At 45.7% G+C, this 26851-nt stretch overlaps 1 protein-coding gene and 1 long non-coding RNA gene across 2 annotated transcripts in view; one reads left to right on the top strand and one right to left on the bottom strand.

Annotated features, from left to right (window-relative positions):
• LOC146590128 (uncharacterized) overlaps positions 1–108 on the bottom strand; it is a 2785-nt gene extending 2677 nt beyond the window's left edge. Inside the window, exon 1 of the long non-coding RNA XR_014897047.1 lies at positions 62–108. This is a non-coding gene — a long non-coding RNA (uncharacterized LOC146590128). The remainder of the gene's footprint in view (positions 1–61) is intronic.
• A 7012-nt stretch (positions 109–7120) lies between these two features.
• The window catches only part of SYNE2 (spectrin repeat containing nuclear envelope protein 2), a 173736-nt gene continuing 154005 nt past the window's right edge, over positions 7121–26851 (top strand). Inside the window, exons 1-2 of the mRNA XM_085315029.1 lie at positions 7121–7221; positions 17222–17337. Coding sequence (XP_085171155.1) covers positions 17259–17337 — 79 coding nt within the window. The 5' untranslated portion in view covers positions 7121–7221; positions 17222–17258. The remainder of the gene's footprint in view (positions 7222–17221; positions 17338–26851) is intronic.

Genomic DNA, 26851 nt, shown 5'->3' with positions numbered 1-26851 from the left:
GCCCCGCTCCGCTCCGCCCTGCTCCGCTCCGCTCCGCCCCGCTCCGCCGCCGCCGCGGTACCTGCCGCTCTTTGTTCCCCGCCGCCGCCGCCGCCTTTGTTCCCTCGGTGCCGGCTGCGCCCTCGGCATCGCCCGGCCCGGGGCACGCCGCGGCCCCCGGGGAGGCGCCTCGCGGGCCGCGGCGAACACCCCCCCCCCGCCAGCCTTTCCCCCCTTTGCTCGGGAAAGGCGAAAACAGAACTGCGGAGTGAGGGCACGAGAGTTCACTCCGCAAAGCTGCCCGGGTGCCGTCGCGCCGCGAAGCGGGGAAGGCGGCCGGGCTGCGGAGCAGAGCCCTCGCCCTGCACCGCCGGCCGCGCAAGGCAGCGTTTTGTGCGTGTTCCCGCCTCTGTCACTTGGCTGGGCCCGTCCCTCTCTGGAGTGATGTTTAGCAGCTTTGAAGGGTGAATTTCTCGAGCTGTTACTCCGAGCTGGTTTATTTYGAGGCAGTGGAGAGCAAGCTTAGGACAGAGGGAGCATCCAGCAAATTGCATGCAAACAGCACTTTGCTGCCGCTCTGCAAGCTTTCTTGCCTAGATGACAGAGATTATCTCCTAAAGTCATTATCTCTTTGGTTACATATTTGGAAATTGTTCCTAAATGCTTACTCAGGCAAAGTTCCCACCAAAGCAAAAAGGAGTAAAACGAACTTCCTGGAAGGTCTGCGAGAGTTACGGCATTTCTTTGGTTACTTTATTATCTGTGCGAGGTCACTCCTGCTGCCGCGGATAAAATGTTGCCTGCTGAAGCCTTGCACTTTATGTTCTTTCCACTGCACATGGGCTCCTTTCTCTTTTCCTCTCCCCCTGTGCCAGCCTCTCCTCCTTTCCATGTTTCAAGGACTCCTCACAACCCTCCTACTTTCTCTTGTACYAGTTATTATTAATCTGTGTTACCGTAGCCCATGGGATGCTGCACGCGGGGACCTTGGCGCTGACTTTGTGTCAGCTGCTGTGCACGCAGGGATTTAGAAGAAGGCCCTTGAGTCACGTCCATTACTCATGCAGGGCCCCCTTGAGGTCCCCCCAGCTTCTTACTCCTATTTCTTCTCTTTTTGCCTTGGGGCTATTGCAGGAATTTGGAGGCAGAGCAGGTGCACACTTTTCGAGGTATTCAGAACGAAAAGAGAAAAAACTTTGAGTAAGAGGATTTCTCATCAGCCTTTTGAACCTTTCTCAGGATAGTGAAAACATATTCCCCACATCTCTTCTCCCTCCTTTTGAGGGTTGCCCCTGCTATCCTCTGCCCCTCTTCTTCCCATCATTTATTCTTTTTTTTCCCCTGTGTCTCAGTTTTCAAGGAGATCTCCCACCACAGGACAGGCAGACAAAGTGAGAAATGCCCGTGTGTAGGATCTGGCTGTGCTTGGCTAGTCATTGCCCGCGGTSGCCAAGCTAGCGCAACCTCAGCTTGGCGGGCAGGCATTTCTGGGTATGCCTCCGTCTGTTTGAAACGTGACACCTGAAAGAGGGATATGTGCAACCTCTGGCACATGGGTAGCTGACTCATGGGCTTCTACCATGTCTGGAGTTGTTTTGTAGCTCAGAGGAAGAGGTGGCAGCTGTCAACACCATGCAGCATACCAGTCTCCAGTGCCCCGCGTGCACACGCGTAGCCACCTCCTGGTAAAATCAGGGCAGCCTGAATAATTCAGTTCCAAGACAGAGCAGTGCGTGTGTTCAGCACGGGAGGAGGTGGAAGGGCTGTGGGAAGTCCTTGGTGGAAGGGGGAGCCGACGGGCGGGCTCCTGCCGTGAAGGAAGATGAGGAAGAACATCCAAGACCTCCTGAAATGCTGAGGGACGGATGGGTGATGCCCGGGGAGTCTGCAGGGCTGTCCTGCTGAAAAAGCTGGCGGTGACTGCAGCGCTTGTTTGTGCTGCGGGGATGCCYGTGCTCCCCTTGCGCTACGCGCCCTACGCGCCTGCGGCAACCCTGCCGCCCCTCAAGTGAAGGACAGACCAGCACGAGTTTGAGCCTGCAAAATAAGCTCCTTTTTACTTAACAGGTTTCTAATCCCGCTCGTTAGCTTTTCGTCACAAGTGTAGAATGATGTTACTTCTTTTCKTCATAGTGAATAATGATGAATGAGAATGGCCTTTTTGTCCTAGTTATCTACAAAAAACACATCAAAGTTCCGTTWTTTAAACAATTATTTACAAATAACYCTCAGGAAGCAATGTATTTTACATCCCATGGATATCTTRCCCTATTAAGAGCTGACTTGTTTAAGAGGGGCAAAAGAATTGTTTTCTCCTGTTAAATCTGACCAAAAGTTCATTAAAGCAGATGAGAACTTTCAGCTGGCTTCAGTAGCACTAGGCCAGACCCACAGCGTGCTATTTTTTGTTTATGTGTCAGGCAAAGTTTTTAAGCATAGACACAATGAAGTAATTCAAGAAGTGGTATGCGTTACTGGCTAATGATCTAATAGGTTCAAAATGCTTTGTCTCCATAGCCGTTAATTTTAAATTTTGTGTTATAAATGAAAGTAATAAAAGAATAATTGCTATTTTTTTGCAATTTTTATTGCAAATTTTGCAATTTTTACCTGTAGGGTTTATGTTTTTTCTGCTAGTAGGTTTTGGGCAAAGTTGCCTCTTGTGCTGACAAGTCTTTGCTTCGGGGAAATACGGACCACAATTTAGCCGTTTTGCTGTGTTCRTTGTGAGCTTTGTAGAACTCCTTTACCAGTGAGCAATTCCATAAACAGTGAKTTTAACTCAGTCCTGTTTCCTCGCCATGTGAATACAGGAATGAATTAAATAACAAATCCCAAAGAAGGCAGAAGAAACGCAGCTTGAAAGATCAGGTATAAAGAGCCTCATTCATCTGGGTTTATCTGTAGTGTAGGGATATGCCCTTACTCCATGAATCATCCCCTGACATCTGTTTGCAGCGATGTTTTCTTAGCAACTGCGGCTCTGTTTTAGATCTGGACTCTAAAAGCTGGTTTTGTTTAGAGAGATGATCCAAACCAGTGATGAACCAGTGAAGCTGTGTGCTTGGGCTGGGTAGCCCAATTTCTTGTCTTCCCTGGGGCACAATGAGTACTGGTTTTAAAAGTCTACAAATTGAGATGCTTTTTTATATATGTGCAAAGAGATGCCTATCTGTTGCTGAGCACAACTAAAGTGTTTTACCCAGCGTTATCTAGTCATGTTGGAGAGGACCTCTCAGGTTGTGTCAATCTTCACCTTGATGGAGGAGATGAGCTGTGTTTGCCACCATGCTTTCCTTAGCTTCCCCGCAGCTTTTATTTTAAACTGTTGAAGGCCTTTAGAAGTGGGAGAGAATGCCATCTCTGCTTGCAAACTTGGAGAAACGCTGGAAACGCAGACAGTGATTGCGAGGGCCCACTCCTAGCAACGTGCTTGTTTGAACAAGTAGCCGGATTAGTCGGTGGGATTATACCTGTGGAGTGTGGAGCACTGTGTGAGTAACACCTTGGGACTGGATCCATAAGATGAGATTAAAGTGAAGGTGACATTTCGTACATCTCTCACCTTATCTTCCTTTGCCTGAATTTCCTCCCTGCCTGGTGTGCCCTGGAGATGGAAAGTYGCAGTAATTAAGGCAGAGGTGGTCACGTAGGAACTGGAAGGTCGAGATTAGCTGATTTTGCCAGCTATCCTTTATGAGGAGGGTCTATACCTGGATAAGGTCTGGAGGAGTTTGTTACTTCATCTGATGTGGCTGAATTGGTCTGGATCATAAATGCTTGGCTGGGAGTACAAGTAGCGTGTCCACACTAAGGGGCAGGCTGTGTTCACCTTGCTCTGCCCTGTTCAGGATGTGCTCCTTCCCCAGGAGGAGCAGAAGTCATAACTACAGTAGCACAGCACCTGCAGCTACTGGATCAGCTTTCTGGATCCAGAAAATACCGTGTATGTTCCCCATAGCCATCTCTGCTGGCCTTTGCTAGGACATGGACTTGACTTCCAGGATGGACTTGCATCCCATTGAGCAAGCAGAGTGTCAGCAACAAGTATCACCCTGGAGGATGTATCTATTCTTCTTGGGATGATGCAAAGAGCAGTAAGACCCCTGATGTCCAGGTACTAGTAAGGCAATGAAGGAGACAGCCTCTATAGATCATCTAAATCACAATCTTCACAGCAGGAGAGGAAGAAGGCTGCTTCTGCAGAGATGCTGATGGACAGGGCGGAACAGTGAGTGGGGAAAAAACTTATCTGTAGCTTAACCGAGCATTCAGGAAGGGAGAAGTAGGCTGCTCTGGAGAAAGGACTGGTGCAAAATAGCCTCTTATCTCCCCACAGGAGGGGAAGTGGGGCAAAGTTTTTACTCCAGGCATAATGTCAAGCTCTGCTCTCTCATGGGGAGGCATGTTTGCTTTCTAGCCTTCCTGCAGACTGCTGATAACTCCCTACACAATGCAGCCATGCAATCTGGCTCAAGAGGTTTTTATGGAATTGCTAACTCTGATACAAGCAGTACTGAGTAGTCAGGGATGGGAGGAAAAAGAAAAGAATGATGTTAGTTCTTTGAGCTTTATTATTGCAAATTCTATCAAAGGAAGGGACAATTAAGAGGGAAAACAAAGCACTTTTAAATTATTTTTATGAAAGTGCAGGGAGGAGACAGAAATGCGAGTTTTATAGGAGAAAATTTTCCTTTCTGAATCTTCTGTCTTGCTGGCTGCCAAGAGAGAGACAAGCAGTTGGTGAATGATGAAGTAAAAAGGTGAAGCAGTGAGGGGGAATGTACTGCTGGACATGACTCGTTGATCTCCAGTGAAGAGCCCAGGTGACTGGCCATGAAAGGGCTGTAAAGACTCTGGAATGGGACAACTTCAGAAATGGCTTTTTTTGTTCTCGTGGGGACTTCGTTTCATGTTGGGTTGGTCTGTGTTGTTAACCTAAACRATGCAGTGAGAGAAGAGAGAGCTACCCTGGTGGGATTGAATCCCTGAAGGGGGCAGTGAGCAGCATGTCCTGTTTCTTGGACGCGCTCATGTCATGACCGACGTGGAGGTTTCATTTGAGAAATATTTCATGACAGCTGAAAATTCAATGATGAAATGAAGCTTTTCTAGCAAAGCTAGAACTTTTCATTGAAGGTAGCTGCATATTGTCTAGTTGCAAGATGTTTTCAAACGAGGAGGGAAGCAGAGAAGCACTTGCACCTCATGTCTCTCGTGGAGACACCGTCTTTCTCACTAATTTGGAAACCAAGGGGGATGCTTCTTTGTTTACCTTCTTTCCCCCAACTTAAAGGGTGAGATTCATCTCTCCAAACTACAGCATAGCTGTCTCCATGAGGTTGTAGTCCAGACTCCTTTAATAGTCACCAGAAAGGAACGGGCGCTTCTAGGCCGTGATTCATGCACCCTAAATTGGACATCTAAAAATACATTGGACGAGCTGCCCTAAAAGTGCCTATTTCTCTCCACTGGTTGTACAGAGTTCAAACTATGCTCTCAGATGTAGGCCTCTCTCTTGTAGCTGCTTAATGTTAGAAGAGATGAATCTTAGCCAAAAGCATCTGAAACCACAGCATGGATGCTAGGAGGGCTCCTACTGTCTTTGTTTCTGCCAGCTGCAGCAAGCAAGCGTGCTGATGGCTCGTGCTGCGTAAGACAGTGTGCCAGCAAATGAGCGTACATCACTGTCCAGCTCGAAGTCTTCCTCTCCCCCTGGACAGTCACTGAGTTCAGCAAGGCTTTGGCTTGGCCCCACAAGGAGAGACAATCTTCTGCTATAAATAAGAGGCCCAAGTRGATTTGCAGAGTAGCTTTTCCAAGGTCGTCCATCAGGTTAGTAGCAGAGGTGGGAGCAATGACGACGGCTGCAGACTCCCYGAGGGGTTTCCCTCCTGCGCCGTGCTGCCCTGCAAGCTGCCCCACGCCCTGGGGTGAGACTGGCTGCTTGGCGCTCGCAGGTGGACAGCCCCYGGTAGGTGCTCATTTCCTTTCCATGAAAACCTTTTTCACAGCCGTTTTCTCCTTCCCTGCTCCCTTCTCTTCCACCATCCACGGTTCAGGCACATAGCAGAGTTACTGGGACAGCACAGGTGGTTGTATGCACGTGCTCAACCTGCAGCGAACGGKTAAACATTGAAGTACTTTACTTTGTGCTTGCAGTTGCCTAAGACAGCAGRTATGATTATTTAATGATATTCAGAGGTAGGGCAGAAACTCTTTAAAATGTCATATCTACAACTTGCAGTGAGCCTCCTAGGTAGACCTCAGGTTGGTTTGGAGTCATGCAAAGACCTATAACCTGGTCTACTCTTACCTGTTGCTGCTGTAGATATTTTATTTAGAGGAATTAAAAAAAGCACTAGCTCTTCTGCAGAAAGCCTAACTTATCTGCACAGGTAAACCAAGTAGGATAAGGATGAAATTTCTCCTGAGTGGAGAATTAGTTCAGAGCAAAAAGACTTCTTTTGGTGAGACAAATGAGCTGAGGGTTTAGGAGGAGCATTTGTTGAAGGAATTCGCTCATACAGCAAAGATCGGAAGTACAGGCAAGCTCTGAGCGTTGAATGGATCCCATGCTCTTCTGATTTCAGACAGCCGCCAGCGAATTCTCCTGTTCTTTTTGATGAAAAAGAGAGAATTTGACAGCAGTGGAATAAAAAGGACACATCGCCTGAGCCAAGRTTTGATTCCTCAGGTTCTGCTTAGGGGATCCAAGGTTGAACTCCAAGAGGTGAAGCAAACTGAAATTTGATCCCTGAGAGAGCAAGTGGGGAGAGGAGGGGAAGAGCAAACTATTAAATAAGAGCTGGGAGAAAAGCCAGGCTGCAAAAATAAACACTGAAGATCAATTCGAGGTATTTCCTGGTATTGTCATCCTACTTAATCAACCAGTTGRACTGTAACAAATGGTTTCAAAGTTAGCAGACTGGCAGGGTTAGGGTGTTGTTTTCTTTTTTTTTAAAGAAGCGTCGGATAAATTGTGTGGAATGTTGTTACAGGCGCAGAGCTGGGTGGGATGTTGGTGATGAAACACCCCTGGGACGACGAAAGCGGAGCTTGTTGTTGTAAACGGGACAGCAGAGCCGTCCTCATTTAGAGTAGTAAAAAACCTGCGTTTTCTTCCCCGTTCTGTGCCCGAGGCACCRAAGCTGTTTCTGAGGGGGAGGAAGCAGATTCCTGTGCAACGTGCGGGAGCACCCRGCGTTCCTGCGGAGCGGTTGTGCCCGAGCAGAGCTCCAGGTACGGCGTAGCTTTACAGACCGCCTTTGGGGACGGGTGCTCGCGCTCCGTTCAGCTGCGAAGGATTCACGTTTAAAGCTTGGGAGCAGCTCTCGGCGTGCTTCTTGCACGGACTGCCAGAGAAGCCGGGCCGCGGTGTTACCGTACCGAAGGCCAGCGCCTGAATTGCAAGGAAATTGAGGCATATCCTGTTCCAAGGGTTGGCGTTAGCGCTCACACGCCAAGCTGCTGCTGGATGACAGCTCCGAAAAGCTGAAAATCCTAGAGAAACCTGCCTCGGTTCTGCGTTCGCGTCGGCTCGGGGCGCCTGGAAAGGCCCAGCCACCCCGCTCACGCAGACCGCCTTTCCCCTTGCTTGACTCGACTTGTCCGCACGTAACTTTGCGCTCGGTAATAATACTGCTGCCTCTCAGGCAGGGAGCTGCACGGGGTTTCGCAGGCGTTTGCCGTGTTTCGTCTCCGTCGTTAAGAAATCCTGGTTAGAGAGGAGAGCAGCCCGGGCGGCTCTGCGATCCAGGCGCCGACGAGAAGAGCGTATCGTCCTGCCTGTGCAAAAGGGGAGCGCGCGAAATGAGTAAGGCGYCCCTTCTTCTGACCCGTTCCTGCTTTGGAGTCCTCGGCTTTGCAACCTTAATGCTCTGTCGGTGCAACTTTTCTGTGTAATAATAATAATTTATTCTAGTGGGTTGTTGCATAGCGCAAAGTTCTTTCTCTTGGGTTTCCTGTGTGCAGTTTGGCCGCTTGGCAACAGTACGAGCAAGAGCAAGAGTATTTGGCCTGGTTTCCACTGCAGACAGGAAAAGTTCTTCTACAGACTTGAAGCTATGCTGTAAATTAGAGATTTAGCCTTACGCGGCGATTTTTTTCCTAAAGCAACTAGTTCATTGGAAGCGAAGAAGGCATTTGTATTTGCCTGAAACAGTAAACAAAGGTGCTTTACTTGGCAGCGCAGTGCAGGGAGGCTTCTGAGTTATCGCAGGGAAAGCACCGGTTTGCTCCCGAAGCAGAGGGTCCCGGATAATTGATGTGAGAGATGACGCTGCTGAAAGGCCCTCTGCACGGCTGCGAAACCGGCACGGACACGTGAACACGCCGGCTGCATTTATGGAAAAGGCTGCTTTGCCCACGCTGCTCAAAGCGCATGGGGTAGGAAGCTGCTGAAAACAGACCCTTCCTAGCATTTTGGGGGGAATTTTCAGCTGAAAGAGTTATGTGGAAATGAAAATCTTACTCTTTGGCGACGCGGCCCTTCCAGGTCAGAGCTGAGGTTTGCCGGGTGAAAAGGGATCGTTTGCACAGCTCTGGACTGAATTGGACATGCTTCAGGGAGAGGCAGACGACTTTGCAGCTGTCAGGCTGGGACCTATCATTTAAATTGTAGTTTGCCCTTCAGATTTTGGCAAGCTCCGCTGGCAATTGGCATGGCAAATCTTTTGTGTTCTGCCGCTCCCCGCGTAGAAAAGAGCAGCAAGCGCTACTGGAGGGAGCTGCATGCAGCAGGATCCCTTCTCTCTGCTATATTTAGTGATCAAAACAAGTTTGTGATCTTTACAGTAATACTGCCAAGGCAGAGAGGTCTAACATGAGACATGCCCTTTCTCTTTTGGCTTCCAAATAAGCATCATGTTTCACTTTCCTCCCTTCCCCGACACCGTCATTGGCTCTGGCTGCCGAGATCTGTTGTGCAAACATTGTAGTGCAGTTTCCAGTGATTTTGCTCCCTATGAACAAGCCCCCTGCTCTAGTGAAAGCTCCTGAGTTTAGAAGATCACCACCATCCCTACCGTTCCCTTTTCTGAATTTTCTGAAAAAGCAGATTATTGCTCTTTAAAATGATATTTCTGTGCAAGAGCAGCTTTATGATTTACTTGAGATACTCCATGCCCTTATTGCTTAGGCTAGGCTCACTCAACAGAGTAATCTGTTTGTTAACCATCTGACTGTTTCCTTTATTTGGGGAAAAGGGGAATTAGGAAGGCAGTGGGAAGGAAAAAATTGTATTCCTTCAAAGGCAGAATGTTACTGGGAGCCTGATTCTCATTAACATCGTGTCATTAATACAGAGTGGGTGTAATTATTATTTACTGCTATTTTAAATACCTTTAACACCATATAAAGTGGCTTCAGTGTTAATGGGAAGCTGGCTGTGCGTGTCTATTAAGGAATTAAGCAAGGAATTCCAGTTGCAATCCAAGGGAAAGAAAGAAAGAAACATCTGTAAATAAAAGGAAGAACTTATTGAAATACCCTTGGTTCAAGCAGGCAGCGCGTTCTGATTAGGCAGTTCCCTGCGGGAGAGTTAAAGCTGCTGCGATCGCCGGCGGTTCCCTCCCCCTCTCCTTCCCGTCTGGATCGCAGCAGCGGGCCGGAGCGCAGGAAAAGCGCCGCCGAAGGGGCGCGAGGAGCTGTCTGTGCAGCCCCGCGCTTCTTTTTCAGCTGGGTTTCCCYGCGGCCTCTCCTGTTGCCCGCAGCGGGCCCGGGAGCAGCGGGCGCTGGGTGCCGCTGCCCTGGCCCCTGAGCCTGAGCGGCCGGGGCAGAGAGAGGAGCCTTCGCGAGAAAGTGCAAGCGGGCATCTGCGAGTAAGGTGCATGCACACTAGTGYGCAGCTTTCTAGCTATTTGCAGGTGGGCAGACGTGGCATTTATGCCCRAGGTGCTCAGAGCCTCCCGCCCTCAGCACAAATCCTGAGCCAGCRTGCGTTTCTCGCGTTGTTTTTAACGGTTACTCTGGCGTGGTTGAGGGGCACGGCATCAGCCTCCTGAGCTGCCAGGCTTTCGGCAGTCTCCCTCCTTAAATTAACAGCTGTGATTTACTTAGAGCTCTTCTGAGCRTTTTTTGTTTGCAATTAATGATGTGGGCAAACTTGGAGACCAGTTGAAAGTTCAGATTTTCTCCAACTTTGTCAAGTATGCTTCAGTACTGGCTTTCCAGCTGGGAATACATACGTGTGAGACGGGCTCTTACTCTAAGCACAGAAGCAGTCAAATGCGTCACACACCTCCGGGGGCCAGTTGTACGAATGCACCAGCAAAAAGCTTAGCTCTGTTAATAAAACATGTGTGTGTGTTTTAACAACAGCATGGAGTTGGTGCAGTCTTCAAACTGTGCAATTGTACCAGGATGACTGATCTATTACCACCACAAAAAAAGAAAAGGTCCAGAAAGACACTTTTCTAACCATTTTTAAAATTGATTGATGCAACGAGAAGCTCTGTTGTGCTTCTGTGATGGGAAGTATTACTGATGTGTAAATTAAAGGCAAACCAGCAACAATTTTCTGGCCTTAAAAAGTGGTGTAGCTTTTGTGTACTCATACGCTTGTCCTGGAATGCTTTCAAAATTATAAATAGATCACTGGGAAGTCCCTGGATAAGAAAAAATGCGCTGTTGCTGGTTGTCATAAATAAACTAACAAGAGAGGCTTTGGTCTTGCAGCTCTTCTTTGGGGAGTCCTTACTTGTGCATGTAATTTCAAAGCCATGTGAATCAAGGCTATTTCTGTGACAGTAGGGTGCAGTTTTGTGTCCATCTCAGTAGTTCTTGGGGTCTGACACCGCTCTGGGCTTTGCTCTTACTGAACTGAGTTGCATAGCTGCTTGCAAGCTTTCCCAATTTCCATTTCTTTGTTTCCAGCTACCAATACCATAACAAAATCCGATGCTGGACTCATTTCAGCAGTGTCCCAGACGATCCAGAGCCTCCCTAATGCTGTGTGCTCTAATACCTCTTCTTAAAGGCCTGACTGATACCCAGCTGATTGCTCGAGGGTATTAGGTAGGATCAGAAAGCTGTAGTCTGTCTTCTCTATCACCTTCAAAGCACTGGAAACTTTCTAGAAGACCTTCTCTTCTTCCAGAAAATGTGCTACTTCCAATTACTGAATGATGATAGGTATTTTTTCCATCACACAGAGAGGACAAGTCAGGTCCTCAGGTGGGGAAAATCAGGCTAGATCTGCCATTGGTGCTGCTCTGATTTTTACTACTTGAGGGTCAGGCTCAGTACGTTGTAGAGAAAAGGGTCTGTATATTTGCATGTGGGCTCCTTCCAGCTGTGGACATTTTTACAACCTGAGGTTGCCCACAAAACCTGGAAGTTTTTTGAATTTGGAAGTGATGAACTTCAGCTCGGAGTAGGACCTCAAACAGAGGGAGTGATTGTTTCAGCACAAAGAGCTTGGAAAATGAATACTTTAAACAGATTCTTCTGCTCTCCAAACCTTGATTCACCTATATGAAACYGTGAAATCTCAAAATCTCAAAACCGTGAAATCGCTGCAAGGTCAAGGAGGAAGCATGTCCATCAGACCTCAGTGCTGTGCAAGCTGCTCGGACTTAACAGAGGTRTGAGTACATCAGAACTGAGGGAAAATGGAAACATTTACCAAAAAAGCTTGATCTTCAGGGTTTTCTGTGATAATTCTTTTGCTCATRTTATCATGATTTGGATCCCAACAATATCCCTTTGAGGACACTGTGCAGGACTTACAGAAGAAGACTCAGCAGCACCTTGCAAGGCTCAAGCCGTGTTGTTCTGGATGTTAGTGCTTCTCTCTGAATGCAAAATAAGCTAAAATCTCTGTTAATAATCAAAAAGGAAAAGGATCTTTGGTGATTCTTCATTGTGAAATTCTACTTCCTTTTGACTGGTTCACTGAAGATAAAAATCTGCTGCTTCTGTTCATGACGTCGGTGCAGACTGAGCGCATGAGTAATAAAAATCTGTTGCTAGGAACAGACTTCAGTTTACATGTAGAGGCCTCTACGGAGGGAAAGTCTTTTGAATCTCTGAGTGGGTCATAAATAATTGGTGGCACTTCAAAGGAGGGAAAGTAAAAAGAAGCAGTTTGAGATGCCCCACAAAGATGCCTATAATTCCTATTACAACACCCATGTAAAATTTGTTGCCAACCTAACTGGGAAGGCAGATGCGTTGGAGCATGCATCTGCAAAGGCAAAAATGAAGGAGGGACTTGCTGATGGTGCACTGTAGCGCTCACCTGCCTCTAGCTGGGCTTGTTTGCAGGGTCTTTGCTGCTTGCAGCTGAAAGGAGTGCATTTCTAGGCTCTTTCCATGCAATCTGATTTTTCAAGGTTGGCTCGTAAGGAGGAATCTGAGGGGACATCTGTGCTGCAGGCTGCACCGTGGTGTGCGAGTGTGCAGAAGTTAGCTGCAACCTACCTGGAAACGACCTTACCTGCGACAGACTGGAAATCAGGCCAACTCATTTACCTTGCTTCCTAATTAGCATGCACACCTCTTTTACCGAACTAGCCTTAAATCATTAGCGAAGCATGAGTTTTATGTTGTAATTGCATGCAGTGTTTTGAAAACAGCAGTGTCACTACAGAGGTGAAGAGCTGTGTAGCTGTTAACTTTTTCTCATGATAAAATCTTACTCTGTACTCAGTACTTGGAGCAACTGAAAGACAAAAGTTGCAAGCTTCACTCATCCAACTGTAATGTTAAGGCTATGAAATCCTTTATAATGAATCRTCCAAATCAATCTGAAACTTCTTTTCTTTCTTCTGAGACAAGGCTGTCTTTCGAAAAGCCCTGATTAAGAACAGGATCTCTTATGTCTCACTGATGATAAAATCATGATAATGTCTCATGAATTTGATCCTTGATTCTTTATTTTTGGGTGGATTTCTTGAGATTTCCACTCTGCCTCCTGCTCATACGGTTCTCTGTCTCCATCAATGTGTGCCTGTCTGTCTCTTAATTTGTAATACATATCTTTTTAATTTGCTGTCTGACTTCAACTGAATTTGAGAAAGGGAGGGAGATTCCAAGGATGTTAAGTTGAAATTAGGTGGTGCAGATGTGCCAGTCTCTCAGCTCACTGCAGCTAAGACAGGCTGCAGTGTTGGCTGCCACCAGTTGTCCCCGTGTGCTGTGCAGAGCTCACCTGGGTCATGGTGGGATCAGACCCCACCAGAAGGGGAAAGAGCTGAGAGCATGGACAGGGAAGTGGAGGAAAGGCTGGGAGAAGGATCCTCCCCACTTTTGGCAGATACAGTCATTGGTGCACACTATGTGTAGTTTCCACCTGTGTTTTTTGGGTGCTTGTTTTGTGAGCAAGCAGGGAAGTAAGGGGAGAAATGGTCTGCTAATACCCCACTAGACAAAAGCCTGGCTTTGAGTCTTGTGAGTGCCTTTATGGGAGAAGCTTTTCTTGCAGGGAACCCTAGGTAGTCACAAATATGCTCTTTTGGAAAACGCCGAAGGAAAATGTTTCCCTTGAGTAGGACCTTTGTAGTGCTGCTCTCTTGTGTGGCATCTCCTGTGTCTAAGAAAGCGTGAGCTCACACAGTGGCCCTGGTGCAATTCACTTAAAAGTTAATCAACACCAAGAAACAAATCTGTTGGAAACAAGGTCCCAGTATTCCTGGAACTATTTATTTTTCTATATGAAATAGGTTATTCCAAAGTAGGCACATAAGTGCTTGCATTTTCTTTGTCTTAGGTTTTACCCATGCTGAAATGGCACCTTGTCATTTGAAAGTGTTTGGTTTCTTTTCGACACTATAGGTTGTATTTTGTGATTGTCCAGCATTTCATGGAACTGCCGGCTTTGGCTTAGCTCCGCAGCATTGCTGAGTGGTTATACCAGAAAAGAGTCAACTTAGACACCAAGTAGAAAAGATGGTAGATCTTAAAGCCTACAAAAAGCATTACTAAGGATTTCTGTCAGTATCCTAGCAGTCATAGACTCTTTCGAGGTTTCTATAAAATAGTTACACGTAATATGCTTTATTTGAATGCAGTTCTGGAGGGTCAAAGGAACTATCATATTGTCACTGTAATCCTTTCCCAGATAATCTGTGCCTTGTGCCTTTTAAAGAATGCTAGTATTTGCAAGAACGTCCTCTGAAAATGTGTGCCTCTCCCTTTCCAAGCAACTGTGGAGTTTTCTGCTGGGGCAGGACGGAGACCGGTGGCAGAGGAGAAATGTGCTTGCTATATGGGATCACAAAAGGAGGGCTTCACGAAACTGATAGCTCTGGGATGAACTTCCCTTTCATTAGCCGTGCATTTTTATAACCTGCACTGCAGATTTTTGCATGGACTTTTGTGTAAAAAAATATCCATTCTTTGGGTAAGAAGGCCTTATTTTGACCTTAAAAAAAAATGATAGCGTATGTTCTTTTTCATTTATGCATATTCTAGAARCATGCGCCATAATTTAGGTTGGAAGGGACCCCCCTTCCTACCTCTCTGCTTAGAGCATTCATAACTCTTCTACATGTGACATACTTTCTACTTTAGAATCTTGATAATTTTGTTAAACTTTACTCCTTTCATGCCTAAGATAGGATTTGGGATCAGTGTCCCATCACATGAAATGCAGTAGAAGYGCGTAACAGGACACTGCACCTACTACAAGGTTGCTGTAGCTGGCAGAGGCTGGAGGCAGAGAAGGGATAGTCACAGAAAGGCTTAGCATTTGGTTTTGGTTTTGAAACTTCCAGCAATGCCGCTCATGGCTCTTGCATCTTTACCATCATCAGAGTGGAACTGTAAYGCCAGATCCTGTTGTCTGTACTCTGGGCTACACTCCCAATGACTTTTAACATCACCTGAACCACGTTAGTATGACTTGGCTTTGCCTATGCCACAAACTCAAATCTGGATGCATTAAAAATGAAAAGATAGGTGCATTTTCACTGTTTGGGATTTTATGCTGCTTTGCATTCCTTTAAAGGAAAGTCCTTAAATTGAGTTTAGTTAAAAATAAACTGAAAAGTGGGAACAAACTTCTATTAAAGAGAAAAAGAGCGTGCGTTGTCAGGGATATTGAGTGCATGCTCCAGGACTGCAGGGGCTRGCAGGTAGCTTTGGGACCTCTTGTTTGTGGGTTATCTTGCTGCAGTAATGATGTACGTCTTGTCGTGTTCCTCTTCCTCTGCATGGATGCCCAATTTAAGTTATAACCTGGTGTCCAAATCAAGGCGTCCTCCTTGCACATTAATTTCACATGTAGATTCCCTGTTACCAAGTTATTTCCTATTTCTTAACTATCCCTGGAAACTTACAATTGGCCACTGGAAAATTCACGATGCAGGGAATGCAGCTGATCCTGCCTGAGTCCTGGCAGCAAAAAGCAGCAGATATGATCATACGGTTTGGATTTGGTTGACTTAGACATCTTGCTCCTGACTTGGGGACAGAGGACTTCTGAGAGATCTCAGGGGTTGCAAGTCCAATCCTCTTTACTAAAGACAACCACTTTATGTTGCATATTTCTGACAARTTCCAGTCTTAAAACTAGTCTTTGTGCCCATACTGGGAGGCTGGTTTAGAACTAATATTTAGAAATCTTCCGATTTGCTGCCTAACCTCAGGCATCACCTATTTATATCATTTTGTTCTTGTGCCTGCCAAAGAGTAAACTTTTCCTGCTCTTCTTGCTAGGATAAGAAAGCTAAAATCCTGTGAAATATATTTTTTTCCTTTTCTCTGGTCATCTATATAGCTCTTATGTGTACCTGTCCAGGTTGAAACTCCTGTTTTTTGACTCTGGTGGCTAGAATTGTCCTCCTAAGTCCTGGATGACCTGAGTACTCACTGCAGCAGTTGAAATCAGTGCTTTTGACTTATAAAGTCATATCTATTTCTCTGGAAATACCTGGGCTGTGTCATGTTAACATTTTTTTTTTTTTGTTTTTACTTTTTTGTCTCTGCATCTTTGTTTGCCGTCTGTAAAATGTGGGCAATAACCCCTCATCTCATGCAGATGCTATGAAAATAAATTGTAAATTGATTGATGTTTGTGAAGCATTCAGATGCTGTGGGGACGAGTGCCAYAGAAAATCTTGGGAGGAACTTAATAATGCTGTCACCAGAGCAGCTCTTGAATAAAGCACAAGGACACACATTGTTCGGSATGAAGAAAACAAAATATTGAATGGATCCTCATTAAACAAGTGCTGTCCATGCTGCACGCTGAGTGTGACAGGGAGTGGGGAGAAATAGTATATAGTGGAGTAAATATAGGCTGCATCATGATTCATCTGCACACGGGGACTGAAGGAAAGTTYCTTTGGCTTTCTTTAGTGTTGTATTTCTTTACTCATCTGTGCACCGCATTTATTTTAACATATACTTGGTGGATGAATTATTAATATCCAATGTCTGAATCCTAGTACTTCTTATGGAAAGGTTACAGTTATTTAGGTCACAAAACTTGTTTAAGGGGAGCCCTTATTTAACTTTTGGCTTTATTTACTTCTGAACTTGCTTAATTTTTACATCCTTGATGAGTTTCTCTCTCAGAAGCCTTCTCCCCCCCCCATGGTGGCTAACTAAACAATATTGCTGCTGCAGTAACAGAAACATTGATATACTTTTAAGAAGAACACAGCGTATCATTCCCTCAAATTGCATTAGTGATGGGGGTGGTATCCAGGGAAAGGAAAATGGAGAAGCTGGAAAATGAACCTCCTGCACGGGGGATGAGGAGTAACTGAAGTACCCGGCAGAAACAGCAGTTGAGATTATTCTCTTACGTTAGCGGCYGCTTTTTTGTTTCCCATTAATCTTTGCAGATTCTGCTTTAATTGTTTCCATTCAGGAACAAGTATCTGGGCAGGAAGAGAGGTCTGTGAAATACAAAGATTTAAAGAAAATCTTCGAGGTGTGACAGTAACAAATTTGCAGAAGGCACCCTGAGCTTTTCCCAACCTGACTTTGTAAAAGAAAGCAACTGTGTCTGAATTTTCCTAGTCATCGCGCTGTTGTTCTCATGGCAAGACAGGCTTGGACCCGTGGTCCGGGCTGGGGAGTGCTGCYGGCCGTTCGAAATCGCGTGCGCCGAGCCATGGCATGGACAAAMCCACCATTCGTGCGCTAGGAATATTCACTTTGTTCTGGGTGAGCTTAGGAAACATCCTACCGGGGCAAAAAGGAGAAACCTAAACATGTCTATTCTTTAACATCTTTAATTGCATCATTTTTAGAACAAAATTATACTGATATTCTTCTGTTTTTATTTCAGTTTGGAAATTGATTGAAGACTCTCCATAAGATTTGCTATGGCATCAGAGCCGTCATCTCCCTCAGCAGAGGAGCAGGCTTCCTCRGAAATAGATGATCTCTACCTATCACTGCAAGGTAAGTTATTGCAATTTTATGTGCTTTTTTTGGTATGGATTTGTGGCAAAAATAGGTGACTGGGTGCAAGTTGAATGAAATTCTGAGAAACTAGTTAAAACATAAAACTAGCATTACAGTCAGTGTAGTCGGCTCCCATCTGTGGGTTTTTGCAGATGTCTYGGTGTTTCATGAGCGACTTTTCAGCAGTGAAATGAAAGACAACAGATCTCCTAGTACTTTTGCTGGTATTTTCAGAGTTTTTGCCTTTTTTGGTACAGATATACTCRCTGCTACTTTAGTTTTCTTACTCAGAATATATGTTACTATAAACTGTTTTCAAGGGAACCGGTTTCCTTTTTTTCAGTATGCTGAGTATTTTTCAGATGGACTAAGTGGTCTTACTGAGGCTACTAGCGACAGTACTTATGTTATTTTTTTATCTCCTGCACATGTAGAAAGATGACTTGTGGCCTAAACAAGTAGAAAATCTTTGTAGCTTTTACACGAATTTCTTACAGGTCAAAATACTTCACCCTTACYTGAAACGAATGACACCTTATTAACCAAACGTTGGCCAATTTTTACTTTTTCTGTTTTCATGGCAGTTACCTGGGCAGGTAAGGGTTAATCAGTGCATCAGAGCCTGCTTCTCTGCCTTTCTGGAGTTTCTTTGATCATATGTTGAATTTTCTTGTATAAAAATTTTCTGGGATGACTGATTTTCCTCCAAACACATTCATGAAAAGATTTAGGGAGGCTTCATCAAGGAGCTTAGTGTGGGCAGCAGAGCTAGCACCGCTGGAGAGCTCGTCCTCGCTGTGCTCGGCGCCCGGTTATTCTCCAGTGGATGGGCTAAGTCATGTTCCCACAGAGCTTTTTCCTTCTCACTTGCTTATGAAGTTCCTCTGTTGCTCAGTTGAGAAAAAATRTTTAAAACAGATGGTGCAAAAAAATATTCTGCCAAGACACTTTTACGATCCTGACTTGCACTAACACTGTCATTGCAGCCGTGTGCTTTTATGARCGAGTGCTAACAGCAATCTGAGGCCAAACTAATAGTGAATTTTCTTCCGTTTTACTTCAGAATTATGTTTTCAGCAGAGCAAGAAAGAACTCCAACAAGCRTGAGTTAGTGTGAACATTGCACCAAGCCCAGCTTGTCCAAGGTACCRTTGTAGTGCCAAACTCAGCCTGGGGCAGGATTTTGCCTTATTTAAGGGAAGAGGTGGCTGTTGCCATGAAATAGTTTGGAGAATGTAATCCAGCTTTAAGGCAGAGGGTACTAAAATTTGAATAACTACTTAATATTTCTGTGCTGTAACAACCTGAGCTCCTGGATTATGCTGAAATGAGTACAGTACAAGCGCAGCGCCGAACTAAATGTGCTTAGCTGTTTGTAAAACACCCAGAGAGGTTTCTTACAAGCAGCACAAGCAATTTTCGTAAGGACTGAGCATGTAACGAAAGAGGCAGCCACGTCCGAGGTACYGGACCGTGGCGCGGCAGCATCTGCGCTAGGGCAGAGCGGGCGAACGGCAATACAGCCGTGATGAAGCACTGGGGGTGCCTTCCCTGACATGACATATAGAAGCCATTATTAAATCTACCAGGAGATCTGTGGTAGCAAAGGTCCAGTGAGAAGGATAAGGTCACTCAAGGAAAAGGTTAGTTGTATTTTTTTTTCAGTAATAGGACTCTTGAGATGTGATTTGCACAGCTGCCAGACACTTGGATTGCTTCAARTCTTGAAGCTGACCTGAAGAAATTTTACAGAAATCTCAGGATCGAAGAATAGCTGCTCATCACTTTCAGGAAATCAGTTCACTTTTTTGGATGACTAACTGTGGATAGAAAATTGGTTATGATCTGCTTTTCAAGTGGTTAAATCATAACCTTAAAGAATATGTCCAGCCTTGGATAATACACCATTTTAACAGGAGATAAGTGTAAATATTTGGCACAGAATAAGAAAACAGGAGTGAGATCTAGTCAGAATTGCTTGTATTTTGTTCTACTGTTAAATTCTGTGTGATCCAATCTTTGTTATTCCTGAGAGGCATCCGGGGACATTAGTGCATTTGTCTGATTTGGTTAATTAGGACGAGATCTATTGAACGTGTCAGTCAGTTTTGGCCATTATGGAGTTATATGCCTAAAAAAATGTAAGCAAACCATTAACTGCTTTTCTACTGTGTATAGAACTAAACACATGGTTTAGTAAGATTTGACTATGATTTAAGTCATAGTGTTTTGTGAGGAAGATCATCAATAGTTTTGGGAGGGAAAGGAAGGAAAGAGGGGAAGAACCACCTCCTTAAATAATTAGAAAAGTGGTTACTTCTCAGCTCTATTATTATTATACAAATTATAATTATATAAATCCATAATTATTATACAAACCCTGTTAAATAAACGCCAGGGTGTTCATATTGTACAAATCTGCTTTAGTGGACTCTGTCACAGGGTTTTAGTAGCGACAGTGTTCAGGGATGGTAACTTCACTTAGAAATGTTCAGCAGAAAAGATGTGGTAAACAAACAAACAAAAAAAAACCAAGTTAAAATGTAACTTTGTTCCCAGTGCCCTTCTTTACAGTTAAATATTTCAAGAAACTCTTGTATATTTATCTTCTGTGATTTATTTGTTGCTCTTTAGCCTTTTCCAGTTTTCAAGGTGATTTCCACAAGCGAGAGAGAATAGTTTTGCTCCTCCCACACCAAGAAAGTTGAAATTGCTATGAAATTACACTACATCAGGTCTTGAAGTCTCTCTTTTCTCATCCTTTTTCCTCAYCTCTTCTTTCCCCAAACACTGGGGTAAAATTTAATCAGAAAAATACTAACATTAGTTGAGCCCTTGCCTTTATGCTTTCTCTTTCCTCCTATTTTTTTCGGTGCAGCATGTCTTAGAGCCGCTGCAAAGCTGTTTTGTGTCCTGCATAGCTGCAGCCACCTAAAGGCTCAGGCAGAAAGCCTGGAGCTGGACCTATTGGGGCATATCCTATGGGAAGTATTTAAGGGAAGGATTTCTCCTGCTGGGCAGGCTCCAAACATCTTGCTGAACACAGGATGCTTTGCAGGGAGATACTCCTTTCTTGTGGCCTGTGGRCCATCTTTGAAACATGAAGTCACTTTTGTTCTTCAGGGATTTGCCCTAATTCACTGCAGAGGGAGCAGGCAGGAGCTCACTGCCCAGGGCTTGGTTGGCAAAGGGTGGATGGAGGGGGAACAACACGGAAGCTCTGCTGCATGTCACCTCCTCCCCTAACATCTCTGCAGCCTAGGACCCCCACAGCRGGGTCCAGGTTGGTGCTTGGCCTTTTCTTAATGCCAGATGCATGGCAAGGGGACAAAATTGTTTTTTGCTGCCTGAAATGAGGAGCCACTTGCCTTCCTTCAGTGAAAAGAGGGCTCCATGGCAAATGTTTTGAGCCTTGCTGGAGACCTGAATACGTGCTGGTGAGCAGGAGCGCAGGTGTCCAGCGAGGGGCACATGCGGCCGCTTGCAAATGAGCAGCTGCTGCATTAGAAACTGAAGGAGATTTGTTCTGCTCTGGAGCAGGAGATATTTTTTGCTTTCAGGATGTATATCTGCCTCTCTGTGGGGTGTTCCCAGCTTTCACCTTCCCTCCTGTGCACAAATCCTTCCACCTGCCCTTCCAAGGCAGCAAGTGGACAGTAGCTGTGACCTTGCCCAACAGGACTGAGCAGAGTTTTCTTTTCCATTTTCTTTTCCTATTGCTGAGGTATTTCAGGCACAAAAACATGTTTTTAGGTCTCCAAGTTTAGGGCTTTCACCATTTAATTAACTTCAGAGATCTTAACTTGCTGGCTGTGCTCATTGACCTCTATGCATATTACTGTTTACTGGTAATCCGAAGGATGATAATATAAAAACCTGGCAGCTAATACTATTTTTGAAGAATGCTTAATGATATAAATGAGTTATGCTATTCTATGCAGTTATGTCTAATCCTTTATGAATGATCAAAAATGTATTTTCTTTTCAACTGACATTGAAAATATAGTGATACCTACTGATAGATTTTGTTGTGCAGCTTGTACTAGATTGCACTCTCCAGGTAATTGACTTAAAGGAGGATATCTCTCCGAGACACACTTAATTCTTCCAGAGGTCAGGGAGACTAGTAACTCTCACCCAGCAGTTTTCTGTCTTCCAGCTGTATGCTTCATCTGTTGAGGCTGGTATTTTATTACAGCTACAGATTCTGTTTTTACTTTTCTTTCTTTCTCTCTCTCTCTCTCTTTTTTTTTTTAACCTGAACAGTCAAAAAAGTCTATTAATTGTTTCTTATGATTTTCAAGGGTGATTTTACAAGTGGAAAAGCTCCCAAAAGCCTACCTGCACTGAAATCTATGCCCTGTTTATGCTACATGGCTGAATCTGCCCATCCCGTAACTGCATGCGGCTCCCTGGCATGTGACGAGTGCGTTGGAACTTAAGAGGCAAACGATACATGAGCCTGCCCATAAAAAAAAAAAAAAAAAAAAAAAAAACACTCACAGGTATTTTTGTCTCAGTCTATCATGCCTAATGAAAAAAGAGATCATCTGCTTGGGTAAATATGTTCCCCACAAGACAAACTTCAATTTGTTAAGGGCGTTAGCAGGTACTTCACTAGTTAAAAACTGGCATTAAAATGACTAAGGAGTGGATCATGTCTGAGGCACCAGTATAGGATAGGACGCTGAAGGCCACTTGTGTTCAAGTCCCTGCTCCACTATGGATTTTCTTTGAAATGTTAGAAGAGCTATTTAAGCCCTTATCTTTAAAGGTATGTTGATATCTAAATGATGTAATTTAGTACCTTCAAGAATTTGACCTAAAACCTCCACCCACGCCTGCAGTGCCACTGTGGCAATAAACATAACAACGATTTTGAGCTGCTCTGAGATCCTGACAATGAGAAGAGTAGATTTAAGGAAGCCACTAGGGCAAAACTCAGTGTGAACGGGCTTCCTGACTTAGCAACAATTTGGTAAATTGGAGAAATTGCTTATGAAAGGAAGAGAAGGTTGAAAGGAGGTAGCTTAGAATGGAGAATTCCCAGACACAGTAGTAGATAATTTGTTAATTTTCATACAGCTTTTGGAGCTGAAAAGATCCATTATTGCAGAAGTATTTTCACCGCCTTCATTGAGTTTTGGATAAACTTCTTAATCTTGACAAAGATACAGTGTTTGTTTTTAATTGCATAGCACTGTGTTGCTGAACATAAATGCTGGAAATAACTCTTTACTCCTGCTTTCCTGTCTGCCACAAATGAAAACAGTGTTAACAGATAGAAGGGAAGGGACTATAAAAGGGGCTGCACCTCCTGTACCAGGGTCAGCAGATCTGTAAGAGTCCTCAGACAGTTCCCGTCACTTGCTGTTGGTACCTATGTGGTGTTTTAGCTCATACTAGGGAGTGCTTTTTTGAAGGAGATCTCCTGGTTATCCCTGCCGACCACTGAGCAGTTGTGGAGTGCGGAAACACAGTGCTTTTGGGGATGGAAATATGTATTCTCCAAGAAGGCAATAGAGCTGTCAGCGGGCAGCCAGGCCACAGCTGGTCCAAAGCAACCTTTTCCACCTCGATGCACGCGGTGTGGACCTCAGGTCTTGAATTCCTCTGGCCTACAGATCTGCTCATGTTGAGCTGCACTGCTTGCTGATGTACATGTAATGTCCATGTAGCCTCGGCTGAGCAGCGTGGTGGCAGGGAGGGAGATGGAAAATCTTCATATACTGGAGGTAGTTCCTTCTGTTGATACAGAGATGGGAAGATGACAGTCCAGCCTGTGCTCATGGATTTGAAATAATTGTGCGAGGCTTAAAAAATGGAGAGTAATTTCAACTCCGGCTTTTCTGTATCCCTGTTAATGGAAGGCTGGGAGCAAAACCGCGGTAGGCAGCGTTCCTGCCCCGGCCCCTGCCACGCTCCCTGCTATAACCTGCGTTGTGTCCCCGTGCTTCAGGCCTTAACGATTAGTCACTTTTGTAATACTTGCTGATGGCTCATTACTGGTTAAATCCATGATTGTCCAGCAGTGTCTATCGATTTTCAGCCAGCCTACGTGACAAGCTTATTCTGTCTGTTATTCCCCTCTAAAGAAGTTAATCTAAAGATTGGCTTTGAAACACAGGATGAAATGTGACAGATTTCAGGTGTTTTCAGATTAGGAAGTTCTTACTTTATTCCCTCGTATCCACTTGCTGGCTTGGTGAGTTTTCAAAGTGAAGGAAACTCTTCATCAGTTTATATATATATATATATATATATATATATGTATATATAGCTTTTTTTTTAATTCTGGGTCAGTTGCATTTTGAAAACTAGGGCAGGATAAAACCAAGGTCACTCAGAGTCCTATAAAAAGGCCTAACAAAGAACCCATTCATCCTCATAAAAAAAAAAAAAAATCCGTATTAATTAACCACATGACAGATACAAGAATTTGAGAGCTTGATTAAATCATTAGAGCCTGCGAGCAGGAGCGTCGGGGGGAGCCAGGAGGGGAAGACAAGCTCAGCCTGAAAGCTGAACCACAACCGCCTGCCCCTGTGCCACGAGCACACGCGCACCGAGAGCTGCAGGTTGCGTGGCCCAGATCTGCAGGCACCGACTGCCGCACCACAGTCCGGAGAGGTATTGGCGGGCGCAGCGTGGCGTATTGGTATTGATTCACAGCAAGATTTATTTTTTCTTTTTTTTTTTAATTTGGGTGTGAAAATAAGGCAGACCGCAGCTGTCCCCGAGGTTTCCACGTGGGCTGCGTYGGGCAGTAGCTTGGGCAGAGCGGGACGTGCGCTTGGGTGCGGGCGGTGAAAGACCCCCTCGCACTGCGGTCCTGGCCCGGAGCCACCAACGTGAGCGAACGCTTTGCTGGCTGCTTCTGTACATTAATAACGTAGAGAATCGACCCAGGCAGGAGCAAACGTCCCGATCCTAGTGGTCTGTCTGCGAGCAAGAGCACGTTCTCCAGACCAGGAGCGGTAGCGGGTGGTTGACGGGAGCTCTGGCCRGCAGAGTCGCCGACGTCAGGCGAGGTAGTTAGTTAATATTTGCTCTCCATCCCTTCCCAAGTGCTAGCAATACCCGCCCTGCCCGCCGGATGGAATTGAGCCCGGCTGCTCAGSAGCGGGTTGTTAGCTAAGTGGGAACGGCTGCCTCGCGGGCAACCGTGTGGGTTGGCCCTGCGCTGACACGGAGCCGGTGTCTSGGCGCTGCTTGTGCTGTCTGCGGGCGGGCCGTGATTGTGACTTGTCTGGTGGCTGTGACGGCGCCCGGGGCCCTTTGGGGTTCTGGAGTTAGTTGCACTGAACTTGAGATCGTCTTTTGTCAAGTGTGAGGATTTATGAGAGATGAGAGCTTATAACAAAGCTGAAAGTTTAGTAAAGCTAGAAATATAACAGAACTGAGATTATAACACACATCAGAGCTCTACAGTTAAGGTATAGCTTCCCCCAGTTTCTTCTCACCACACTGTTGACATCATGGCCATCCCCGCTGACGATGGTCCAAGTCCACACCAGATATATGTGATTTACTCTCTTATAGCCAATCTAAACAATATTCAGCCCACACTTACACCAAAGCAAGACGGCCTCACTCAGTAACAGTGTGCATGTCAACAGACACCCTGGTGCTCAGCCCACATCACTGCTCGGCTGGTAACGATATGCCCATCGTTCTGTGGGGACCTGCACAGCACCCAGATGTTTATGGGGTGGGTCTGCGGTATCGCTTCTCCTTTTTCTGGACTTGCCAGTCATGAGGATGCTCAAGGATGTGCCCCTGGGCTGCAGCAACCCCACAGCGTGGTGGCTCCGGCTGTGGTGCCACCAGGTTCACATTCGGTATCTCTTGGGGAGCACCCCAGAGCAAACCCCTCTTCTACGGGCTGCACCATCCAGAGTCTCACGCTTGGCACCTGTTAGTGGCACATTTGCGTTTATTTTCTCTTTTTTTCCAAACTAAATAGCATTTTGAGATTGTATTTTTGTCCATATCTTTAAGACTGCCATAATTTTTTTCATTGTGAGCTCCATAATACTTAAAAAGAACAGTAAATAATCTATCAAGCAGGGGCATACACTGTTCCGTGCTCCTTCAGGATTTCAGGATCACAGTATTACGGAATAGAGAAGAACAGACACAAAATTTGATAGCTACACAACGCAAAACAATCCTTGATGCATGTAATGCATGAATATTTTTCTTGTAGCTCACTTGCCAGCTTGAGCCAAAGGAGGTCTTTGGAGGGGTTGGCTTGGTTAGGAGAAGGGGGCTCTGCTCTTCCTAAACAGCTCCCTCCACCCGGAGAGAGGCTTTGCACGTAGCAACTGTCTTGGCTGCTGAAACGCAGCCCAGGACTGGAGTTTGTGCTTGCCGAATTCCCTGAGCTTGATAAAGTAGGTGACATTTTTCTGTGAGTTCTGAGATATTTCATCTTCATCAGCAGTAAGGGAATTTTTTTATCCCCCCAAGGGGTTTGATGCTTTTGGAACGTTTCATCCAGGCCAGCCTACAAAAATATGCAGCTCTCTTGTGGAGTAATTTTGCCTTTGCCTTACGATGTCCAACTTCCCTTCACGTTAATCTTTTGTGCAGGAGCATGTCAGAGATGCTGTCAGGCCAAATTTGCCCTCCTTTGGGTAACGGTCTGTCTGTTTGACACGCTTTGTAATATCTGGGCTATAAAAGCCGGTGCAGTGCTTGGGGCATCTGCTGGGACGCGACGGGGGGAAGGGGAAGAGGACGGGAACGCTTGCCCTTCCGGCAGCTCCAGGTGGCACTGCTTTAGGGGCTGCTTTTGAGAAACCAAGGCCAACATTTTGGTAACTGTGTGTCTTTAACTTTTACCTACCCTAGATGTCATTTACTGACACAAACACTCAAGTGGCCTCAGAAAGGAGGCCCCGCCCCTCCCCCATTTTAGGTTAAAGCTTCAACACTTCCCGCAGAAATACTGACTGGTAGCTGGAGGGGTAACAGGTACTTTGTTTCTGTGGGAAGCCTTTTGCACCTGGAAGACTTGGCTCGTAGGTGGCTCTCGCAGCGCTTTGCAACRTGAGCCCAAGCTTTGCGAGTGGGGAAGTGGGGCACGAGGGATCAGAGGCTTGCTCAGAAGCAACCAGGAGCAGAAACGAGCTCTCCTCTGTCCCCGTCTAAGGCCGTATGTGCTACTGCTGCCGTCCTCTCAACAGCCAGAGATACTGCGAGCAGCTAGTTACGTGGTTGTTCAGGTTTGGAGCTTTAAAAATTTCGGGTGATCAGCACTGACTTTAGTGTGTGTGGGGAGAAGAGGGTAGTGGTGGGCCTGCAGCTGACGGAGGTGGAAGATGGCCGTGTTCCTTGGCGATGGGGTGTTTTTGCAGGGGGATGGGCTGAGCTGTGCCTGGGGAGGAGGTCAGTGAGCTGGTCTAGCCCGCAGCGGCTGGGGGGTCGGTACCGGCCGGTAAAATGGAGACTGGCCTTGATCTCACGCTGTTCAAATGCACACGGGCTCTTCTACACGCCCAGGTGA

The sequence above is a fragment of the Rhea americana genome, unplaced genomic scaffold, assembly GCF_003343005.1.
Source record: "Rhea americana isolate MKP2758 unplaced genomic scaffold, rheAme1 scaffold_42, whole genome shotgun sequence".
Taxonomy (NCBI): domain Eukaryota; kingdom Metazoa; phylum Chordata; class Aves; order Rheiformes; family Rheidae; genus Rhea; species Rhea americana.
This window is presented reverse-complemented; position numbering and strand designations above follow the sequence as displayed.